Raw genomic sequence first — 10,853 nt, 5'->3', positions numbered from 1 at the left:
AAGGCTGTCAAGCTAACAAGCTAGCTAACTATTTTGGCTAGCTTAATTGTAAGGCTGCCAAGCTAGTAAAGCAGCAATTTGTTTACCGTTAGGTTGCCAGGCTAACAGGTTAGCTAACTGAACTAGCTAACAGTTAACCGCTAAGCTTCCAAGCTAACAGGTTAGCTACTTAAACAAGGTCCTGGTTCTTGGTTTTCAATTATAGCGTCTAATGTTGGACAGATGTTCTATTACCGTTATTTGTTTCACCTTTGACCAAAGGAGGTGTATTTTTTATATATTTTTACAATAAAATCTAAAAAAGCATTCAATTGACCTTTTTTCTCAAACTGCCTCTCGCAGATCATCCCTCACTTTGGTCCTCTGAACGGTCGGATCTCCGTGACCATCAAAGGCTCCAACATGGGAATAAAAAAGGAAGACGTGAAAAGGATCACGGTGGCAGGAGTGGACTGTGTCCACCTGCCGGACAGATACTCCGTCTCCACCAGGTGAGACGTTAACTCATCATTTAAAGACTACAGCCCGCTGAGTTTGTTAACCATTGATTTTTTAAATTATTATTGTGCATTTGTTTTAACCCAAGACTCCGTCATTTAAAGTCAAGGAGCAGATTCAAGCTCTTTTTATTTACCTAAACATGGCAACATGACACGAACGTCCAAACTTTCAGGGGTTTATCGCTGCAACTCTTTGTTCACTTCACCAGGGTCCATCCAATCACACGCGAGCATCATAAATGACTACACATGTTAACACCAGAACAATACAAAAATATAAACAAAAATCCATTTAAAGGAAATAATTGTAAAGATCCATAATAACCCTCATCTGAGCCCTCTTCGTAAAGATTTCTCCTCTACACCTGATGTGTGTGGGTTTGTATTGTTTTTGTTTGTTTATTTACTTGAACAATAAAGTTTTGGGTGAAATTTAGTTTTTAATGTTAAAGTTTAATCATTTTTCTATTTGGGTCAGAGCGTTTAGTACGAAGGTGATGATGGTTTGGGGAACTGAAAGGAACAATTTCTGACCTTTTATTGGCGTTTTACAAATAATGCTTCAGACATGGAAGTCAGACGGACGAAGAAAAACTGAACTCATTTAACTGTTTGGAGAAAATTGTACAGTTTAGATTTTTCCTTTAAGATGTTGTAAACTACAGCTCAGCAGTTACAGTTGTGTTGTAACTGACGTGAACTGTGTCCGCAGCGTGGTGTGCGAGATCGGCCCGAAGCGGACGCCGCCTCATGACCTCCCTCCTGAACAGACCGACCACGGACCGGTGGAGGTGGAGGTGGAAGGAGGAAGAAGAGGAACGTCTCGGGTTATCTTCACTTATCGGGTCAGTCTCAACAGAACTCTTTAGTTTTTCTTCTTCTTTCATTTCACATCGTTGGCTCCATTTTTTTTAAAAACTCAAATTGTCTTTTAACTTTATAAAAATAAGTATTGTAACTCTGGGCAGCGCAGTATTCACCATCAAGGGCTTGTTTCTAGTAAAGTCGGCGCAGGCAGCTACAGTTTTATTAATTTATTTTTGAGGTGTGGGTGTCTCTTCAGCCTGCTCACATGTGGATCGACTGTTGTGTACCAGATGTTTACCCGTGGACAACACGAACATGTCTTTGAATTTAATTCAGTTTATTTATATAGCAACAAATCACAACAGAAGTCGTCTCAGGGCACTGAACAAAAACGTTCTTATACATAAAAATCAATTTGTAACATTTTCTGATGCATGCTCAACAATCCAGGTAGAAAAATCTAACAAATGTAGTCAGGTCCATTTGTTTTGATTTAGTAACATTATTTATGTGAGGAAGCAGCAGAGTGTGTTGAATCTTCACTTCGTCACAGTCTCCCATCCTGAGCGAGCACGATGGAGACAGTGGAAAGAAAAAACTCCTTTTAACAGGAAGAAACCTCCATCAGAACCAGGCTCAGGACGAGCGCCCAGCTGCTTCGACCAGTTGGGTTTGAGAAGACAGGAAGTAGAAGCAAACGCAGAATGACTGGTCCAGAACGGAGGTGCGCAGGTTCCTCTCTAGGAGGGAAAACAAACAACAAAAAAACACTTAAAAATAGAAATAATTACGAATAAAACTATTCATTTGTATTACTTTGTCACAAATCATTTAAGGAAATGAGGTCAATTTGTCCTCCAGTAGTCTAAGCCTATAGCAGCATAACAAGACAACCCTAACTATATGATTTATCAAACAGGAAAGTCTTAAAACTGGACAATACGTCAGCCTCACGGACAGAAACTGGAAGTTGGTTCCACAAGAGAGGAGCCTGAGAACTGAAGGATCTTCCTCCCATTTGGCTGTTGGAAACTCTAGGAACCACAAGTAAACCTGCAGCCTGAGAGTGAAGTGCTCTGTTAGGAAAATATGGAACAATAAGATCTGTAATATAAGATGGAGCTAGGTTGTTGAGGGCTTTGTAGGTTAGAAGTAAGATTTTTAATTCAATTCTGGATTTGACAGGGAGCCAATGGAGATAAACTAAAACTGGAGAGATATGATCTCTCCCAGTAACTCCAGTTAAGACTCTGGCAGCAGCATTTTGGATCAACTGAAGACGTTTTAAAGAAGTATTTGGACACCCAGATAATAAACCAGTGCAATAGTCCAGTCTAGATGTGACAAATGCATGGACCAGTTTTTCTGCATCATCTTTAGATCAGATGTTTCTAATTTTAGTGGAAGAAGGTGGTTCTTGTAACGTTTTTAATGTGGGGGATAAAAGACACGTCCTGATCAAAAATAACACCAAGATTTTTAACATTAGAGCTGGAGGACAGATTAATGCATGTAAGGAGGGAGAAAGACTGAAAGATTAATTCGTAAGGTGCTCCGGTCCAAAAACTAAAACCTCAGTTTTGCTCCTTTACATCCAAACTGAATCTTCTGTTTTGTCTGAGTCTGGACTCCACAGCTGAGACGGAGGCGCCTCTTCCTGCTTGATCACAAACAATATTTCAGAGTCTTCATCTTTAGAAGGAACATAGTGAGCTTGTAAAAACTCTAAACCCAGAAGTGAAGATAAAAAACTGTCTCTGAGAGGAAAGCACTGATTTATACCACGATAGGTATAGGAATAAAAAGGCATTTATAAAGGGTTTCTATAGGCTCTATTTGTTTCTGAACGGGGATGCTAGAGGGCAGTAAAGTGAGGGGAGATTATGGGACCATTTGAAATGAGTTTTTTTTACCATTGTTCAAAATCAGTTGTTATTAATGATGCTAAAAAAACTAAATGAAGAAAGAAAAACATGAAGGAAAGTAATTCTGTGACTGATTATCCCCCTACAAGATTAAATCATTAATAACAAGTTGTCACACACACTAACCAATGGGAGAGTTTTCCCTCCTGACAGGTTGTTTTATTTAAAGTAAAAACATGACAAACTCATTAAAGACGGCGTGAGCTGGACCTCTGGACTCGTGTTTGGCCTCCTGATGGGGCTTGTTGTTGAAAGTGTTTGTTTACTCAGCAGGGCTCCCAGTTTTCTGTCGGCCACACAACGATCTGCTCCTCAGCAGCACGAACCGTGCACGTTTAACGCAGCATCACTTACCAAAGCCAGGCGTTAAGACTCGGCTTGATCGTGTTTTATTTTCGTTCTTTCCTCTGACAGTTGTTGTTTTTTCCATTAAACGCCGCCTCACTGCTTCCTGCTACCTAAATGATTTTGGTTGAGCCGCAGGAAGCTTTTAAAAACCGTTAAATCTGCCGCCGTGCAGCCAGCGCCGCACGCGGGTAATAAAATACGTCGTGCGGAGATCAAACCCCAGAAACATGAAGAGTTTCTGATGAAGTGAAAATAAAATAAACCCTCCGACGCAGGAGAAGACAAATCACCCGCATGTAAATTCAAGTCTTGGTGTTTCTGCCCACGAACAACGAGCGCAGAAAAAAACGGTTCCGTTTGTTTCCTCGGTTCTGCTCAGCACTTCCTCTAAACGCCGTCCGTTTCCCTCTTGGTTTGGATGGAGGTGACACAAAGCAGCAAACCACTGAGACGACGACCGACGTCCTCCAACAGCAGAGTTCATGTCTGGTTCACCTCAGAGAAACGTTGAAGCCAAGGTAGCAGCAGCTAGCTGTAGCACTTCCAGCACAAACTGCATCGTATTTCTGCCAAAGGAAACATTGGAGTGAAGTGTTTCATCAGTGGGGGGGATGGAGGTGCTTTGAAACGTTGGTTTGGTTCAACCTGGACTCCAATTGTTTTAAATTAAAAACTGTTCACGCTAACGTTAATATCCAAACATTTACACCTCTGCCAGTCGCTCATCGTGAAGTTATTCTTTCTGAAGCATTTTAAGACCCAGGGAAGGCACTTTGCTCTCGGTTGTGTTCAGTTTAGCTGTTAGCTCATTAACCCAGGCAGAATTAAATCTGTTCTCCAAAATGAGACCATTCAGAGAGTTATCTACTACAGGTAAGATATTTGTTTTGAACTCTCCACAGAACCCCACACGAGTCGATCTATCCCTGGTGCCAACAACTCACAATGTGACACAAATTTCAACAATTGTTGCATTTTAATGTTCTTTTTATAACTTGGGACAGATTGGACATGTCGTCTGTCTTATTTGTACATTTGTCTTCCACATCGTACGTTTTATTTTACCGGCTCCTCATAGTTTGTTGCACCTGATCATTTCCTGTCTTCTGTCCAGGATCCAAACCCAAAGGAGGTCCATCCAGCGAAGGGTCCAGCAGCTGGAGGAACCGACATCACCATCGAAGGGGAACATCTGGACACGGCGACGATGGATGATGTCGCCGTCTCTGTCGGGAACGTTCCCTGTGAAGTGTAAGCAGTAAAGTTTATTTACTCACCAACGATTATTAAAACCTGCCTTCACGGTTTTCCTCGTTTGTTTGTTTTCAGCTTGTCGTTTGGTAAAACCATCACCTGCAAGACCGGCAAATATCGTGGCCAGAAAGTTCCCTCGGACCCGCTAACGGTGACGGTGAAGTACGGAAAAAACACCACCAAGGATGTCCCAGCAGCGTTCCAGTACGCAGAAAACCCCAAAATCACAAATTTTGACCCCAAATCGAGCTTCGTTTGGTGAGTTGGTTTCATCAAATCTGTGATTTAGAATTTCACATTTTATAAAAGTTCCAGTAGAAAAGTCTCCACATGCTGTCATTTATTTGTAAATGTTTTATAATTTAAAGATATTCTTGTTTGTTTTTTTGCAATATTTAGTACTGCCATACCAAGAACACCGTTCAGTTCTAGATATCTGCCACAGCTAATCAACCCTTTCAAAATTGGCTAAATTTGGTTCCTCTTGGCTAAAGTTTTCCTAACATTACTTAAGCTAGACTGGAAGTTTAGCTAAGTTTTTCTACATAAATAAGCTTTTGATCTAACTGATTAATATAGCTTTGTATATATCAGATTATAAATTTATTTATGATATTTATTAGCTAATGAGCCAGCTAACAAATTTAGCTCAATTAATAGTTGAGCTAAATATATTAGCTAATAAGCTAGCATGCACACTTTGATTAGATTTATCAAAACATTCTTGAAAATTTGATTGATGACTAGCTAGATGGCTAATTCAGCATACTTGTATACAACACTAAGTAACTTATGTTTCGCTAAAATTACTAGCTAATAAACTAGATTAAAGTTTAAACTGTTATTGCTTGCTAAGTTAGTTGTGACTAACCGCATTTTTATTAACATTTGAGCTAACTGGCAAATATAGCTAAACAAATCCTAATTTAATAGCAAATAAGTAAACTGGCAACTAGCTAATGATCTAACTGGTAAATATACAGCTAAATAAAGCTAACTTTACTGTATTAGCAAATGAGCTAACTGGCAGCTTTAGCTAAATCAACTAGCTAATGAGCTAACTGCTAACAAAAAGCTTAAATCACTACTTAACAAACTAAATGCTTAATAAAGCTACATTTACTCGCTAATGAGTTAATCGCTAAATAATGTTAAATTTACTGTATTAGCAAATGAACGAACTGGAAATTTTATCTTAACTTACTAGATAATGAGCTAGTTATCAAATTTGCTCAATTTACTAGTTAATGGGCTAATTGGTAAATTTAGCAAACTTCACTAGCTAACGAACTGACCGCTAAACAAAGCTAAATTCGCTAGCTAATGGATTAATTAGCATATTGAACCACAGTTTATTCACTAATTAATGAGATGGTTTGCAAAATTAGCTAAAATTACTAATTGAAGAGCTAGCTGGAGAATTTAACTTGACGACTGTAACTCAGTCATTTTTGCAGATATTGACAAAAAATTGCAGGGTAGTAGCTGACAGTCATTCTTTAATCTGTAGCTTTAATTAGTACATTTTATTGGGGGACTAGTTTTACAGCGTGAATTTGTTTTTAAATACAAATATCATACAATGTGCAAATGTACATCAAAGCATTACAAAGTGAACTGTGCACACGGTTTGTGTTGATGTATGTGATGTGTGTTTGTAGCGGCGGTCGAAGGGTCAGGGTGAGAGGAATCGGGTTTGATCTCATCCAGACGGCCAAGATGAAAGTCCTGCTGACGGACGACTCCGTCAACACAACCCCTGTGGAGGTAGGAGGCTTTACTTTTCCAATCATCTTAGTCTGAATAAAAACCTTTCACGTCTTTGTAGGGATTCACAACTGATCATCCAAATGAAGTATTTATTAGATTTATGGTGAAGAGTTTAGTTTTTTCTGGGTTTGGATGCACATCGGTCGTAACAAGTAGCAGTTTATAATTTCAAGAAGCGATAACGGTATGAAAAACCCAAAGTGTGACCCAGTTCCCAGCTGAAGCCCGTCGCTGAGCAGTCGGCGCGTGCCGGCCGGTTGTCTGGTGGAATTGATTGAAAGTCCAAGTGATAAAAGTCAGAGCAGAGGTGGAAATACGACTGAAGTGTGGCAGCGATCAATAGAAGTGACGGCAGATGAATGGGCTTTATTTTACTGTTTAAATTTGTGCTGTATTTGCTTTTTTACGCCTCCCTCGATCATTTGTTCCCCTGAGAGCTTTCTGTTTGTTGACGTTTATTTTTCTTCCTGCATCTGAGACCAGGGTCTCTGTTTTATTGTTTTATTCTACTTATTGTAAGCAATAACTTTCTAGTTTTGAATATAAATGCTTTTTACGTTGTAGCGCTGGACGTGATGATGATAATGTTGGTCGAGCTGCTGCTTTCATTTTAATAATGAAGTGGTTTCCTAACCGTCTGTCCTGTAAGCTCCTGAACATGATCCTCCTTTTGGCTCATTTAAATAAATTTAGCAACATTTCTAAGCTGATGAACTAGCTTGCAAAGTTATCCAAAATTAGCTAACTTTGCCAACTAAGACATATTTACCCTGTAATGAGCTGCTTTAAAAAGTAGCTAAATGTTATTAGCATATGAGCTAACTGGTACCATAGCTAAATTTAAAAGCAAATAAACTAAATGCCAAAGTCAGCTACATTTACAAGCTAATAAGTTAGCATGCTAAATTAGCAATTTAGTAGAATTTACTTAAAGAGCTAGATAGATAAATTTTATATTTAGTTATCTGGTTAATTTAGCTACAGTTATCAGCTAATTAGCTAAATGAGATCATGCTAACTTTAGGTGATCCTAATAGCTAACGTGGTCACTGGAAAATGTAGCTGATGAGGTACAAAGTAAATATAGCTTCTTTTTTAACCATGCATGTATATTTGCTATTAGCTTAGCAGCCAGATTTTGCTAAATGTTGAGCTTATGAGCTAAAGGATAAATTGAGCAAACACTGCTTGTTAGCAGGTTAACTGCTAACCCAGCTAAAATCTTGTGAGCTAAATTTTAAAGCTAACAGGTTAGCTCACAAATTAGCAAATGCTAAAATTAGCTAAAATGTTTAATTTGAGATAACGTGCTAGATGCTAAAGATAGCTAAATTTGAAATGTAATGAATTAACTTGTAAGTAGCTGAATATACTAGATATTGAGCTAAAAGGGAAATGTAGCTAAGTTTACTTGCTAATCAGTTAGCCCACATATTTAACTGCAGTTTTTAGCAACGGAGCTAACCGGTAGCTGTAGCTAAATTTATTTATTTGAGTCGGTTGAAAATTTGCAGCTGGTTAAAAGTCCTGCTTGTTTTTTTCTATTTACTCATGTTTGCTAACAAACATTTTTGCTTCTAATTTAGCTACTTGTGGTAATTTTATCAGCTAATGGTTCATATTATGGGTGGTTATTTGGGTTTTTGCTTTCTATCGGCTAAAACAGAACATATGAACCAACAAACGACCAGAACGGCTGAAAAAATAACAATATGAGAAATAAAAATGGTGTTTTATACGTCTTACTCTCTTCACGCCTCTAAAGTAAGACGACACCTTACAGAACATAATGTGGGCTCTTGTCTTTAACACGTGCAAAATGTCAGCTTGATGAGTGTCGGTCTGCAGAACCAGCAGCTGTTTTTCATTCAAAGCAGAAAGCCTGAAGTGGAGGAAGCCGGGCGGCGCTTCCATTTCACTGCTGAGTAGCTTTGAGTGACAGAGTCTCTCAGGAAGGACTCGCTGCAGGGGAGAGGAGGTGAAGTCGCTTTATTGTCGTTTCATCAAAAGTTGCTGTCTGGTTCAGGAAGATTCAGCGGGGGTGCTCAGCGGGGAGCCTCACAGAGCGAGGAGAGACTAGAAGACCAAAGAAAAAGTTACTTCTGTGTCTGAAACTTTAGACACAACCGTGAAAATTACTCTGTTGTTGCATTTTAATCATATTTTTCCGTCGTTTTTCTCTGCGTCCCTCAGTTTTTCGAGGATGCCCTCAGTAAGAACGACACCGTCATCGAGTTTTACTCCCCGAAGGTGAGCTGCTGCGAGGACGGTCAGTCCCTGAGGACGGTCGTGCAGCTGGACAACATGGAGGAGGACCTGAAGGGCTTCGAGTATCATCCCGTCCCCTCCTTCGACAAGCTCTCCAAGAACGTCATCACAGATACGAGCGTCATCATCGTGAATGTGAGAGCAACAGTTCGGGTCCAACACCGACCCGTAAAATAAAATCACTGCAAATTTAAATGGAGACAAACTTCCTTTAGCTGATAAAGGATTAAAGTGCCAATCTGTTTATAGCTGATTAACAAAACAGGCGAAGCTGCAGTTTTATCTGAAGAATCCTTTTCTGTGGCAACAATTTCAAACTCAAACTAAAGAAACTTTTATTAAAATATCAGCTGAACTTTATTGAAGCAGCTGAAATTGAGTTGTAGAGCTAAAAGAAGCAATTCACTAGCTAAAAGTTAATAGAAGTAAACTGAAAGCTTTAAGCTAAATCACAAATCAGTTAAAAGCCTCAATGATTTGAACACTAGCTAAAAGTAGCAGAAGGCTAGATAAAAGCTAAATTGCAAATACTCCTTAAAAGTAAAAAAAAAAAAATCTAAAGCTAGCTAAAAGGAGTAAACCACTAGCTAAAAGCTTTTAATGCTAGCTTAAAGCTCAAAATAACAGACCACTGCCAGTACTTAAATGTAACAAAGCATCAGCTAAAACCTAAAAGAAAGCATGACAAGTTAAAAGGATCAAAACATCTGCTAATAACTTTTAAAAGCAGAACAACAGCTAAAACTTAGAATAATCAAATTGCTAGCTAAAAGCTAATATTAGGAATAATTGCAAGCTAAAAGTGATGAAATGTTAGCTGAAAGCTGATTGTAGCTAAGGCTAACGTAAAGCACAAAGTTGAAGAACACTAGCTAAACATGCAAATTATCAGCTTAAAGCTAAAAGTTACTATATGCTAACTACGTTTAGCTAGAAGGATAGCTAAAAGTCAAATGTAGCTAAATCTACTTCTTTTGACTTTTCCTTCTTCACTAGTCCACAATGAGTCCATCTCACTCTGTCCTCACTCCAACTACCTCCATGTCCTCTCTACCTGCATCCATATATCTCCTCTTTGTCTTTTTCCTGGCAGCTGCATTTTTAACATCCTTCTACCAATATACCCACTGTCCCTCCTCTGGACATGTCCAAACCACTGTCCCTCCTCTGGACATGTCCAAACCACTGTCTCTCCTCTGGACATGTCCAAACCATCTCAGTGTGTCCTCTCTAACTTTATCTCCCAGTTGTTCAATCTGTGCTGTACCTCTGATGATCTCAGTCCTAATCTTCTTGTCTCTCCTAAGGAGAACCTCAACATCTTCATTTCTGCCACTTCCAGTTCTGTCTCCTGTCTTTTTGTCCATGTCTCTGTCTCCTGTCTTTTTGTCCATGTCTCTGTCTCCAGACCATACAACACAGCTGGTCTCACCACTGTCTTGTTAACTTTTCCTTTGATCTTTGCTGACACCCTTTTGTTGCAAATCACTCCTGAAACTTTTCTCCATCCACTCCATCCTGCCTAGACTCTCTTCTTCTCCTCTTTACCACACTCCTCATGTTCCTGGACAGTGGACCCCAAGTCCTTGAAGTCCTGACCTTTGTGACCTCTGCTCCTTGTAGCCTCACTGTTCCACCTCCTCCCTCTCATTCACACATGGACTCTGTCTTACTACAGCTGACTTTCATTCCTCTTCTTTCAAGTGCATACCTCCACCTCTCCAAGTTCTCTTCCACCTGTTCCCTGTTCTCACCACAGATCACAATGTCATCTGCAAACATCATCGTCCACAGGGATTCCTGCCTGACCTCATCTGTTAGTCGGTCCATCACCAGAGCAAACAAGAAGGGGCTCAGAGCTGATCCTTGATGTACTCCCACCTCAACCTTGAAGCTATCGGTCACTCCTACAGCACATCTCACCACTGTCCTGCTGTCCTCATACATGTCCTGCTGTCCTCATACATGTCCTGCTGTCCTC

At 39.6% G+C, this 10,853-nt stretch overlaps 1 protein-coding gene across 1 annotated transcript in view; it reads left to right on the top strand.

Annotated features, from left to right (window-relative positions):
• LOC119428108 (plexin-B2) overlaps positions 1 to 10,853 on the top strand; it is a 186,296-nt gene that overhangs the window by 159,938 nt on the left and 15,505 nt on the right. Inside the window, exons 18-23 of the mRNA XM_037695749.1 lie at positions 343 to 491; positions 1,213 to 1,345; positions 4,695 to 4,831; positions 4,910 to 5,092; positions 6,496 to 6,601; positions 8,798 to 9,007. Coding sequence (XP_037551677.1) covers positions 343 to 491; positions 1,213 to 1,345; positions 4,695 to 4,831; positions 4,910 to 5,092; positions 6,496 to 6,601; positions 8,798 to 9,007 — 918 coding nt within the window. The remainder of the gene's footprint in view (positions 1 to 342; positions 492 to 1,212; positions 1,346 to 4,694; positions 4,832 to 4,909; positions 5,093 to 6,495; positions 6,602 to 8,797; positions 9,008 to 10,853) is intronic.

Source organism: Nematolebias whitei, chromosome 22, assembly GCF_014905685.2.
Source record: "Nematolebias whitei isolate Nwh7 chromosome 22, NemWhi1, whole genome shotgun sequence".
Taxonomy (NCBI): domain Eukaryota; kingdom Metazoa; phylum Chordata; class Actinopteri; order Cyprinodontiformes; family Rivulidae; genus Nematolebias; species Nematolebias whitei.
The sequence above is the reverse complement of the archived record's forward strand: the minus strand, read 5'-3'. Positions and strand labels throughout refer to the sequence as shown.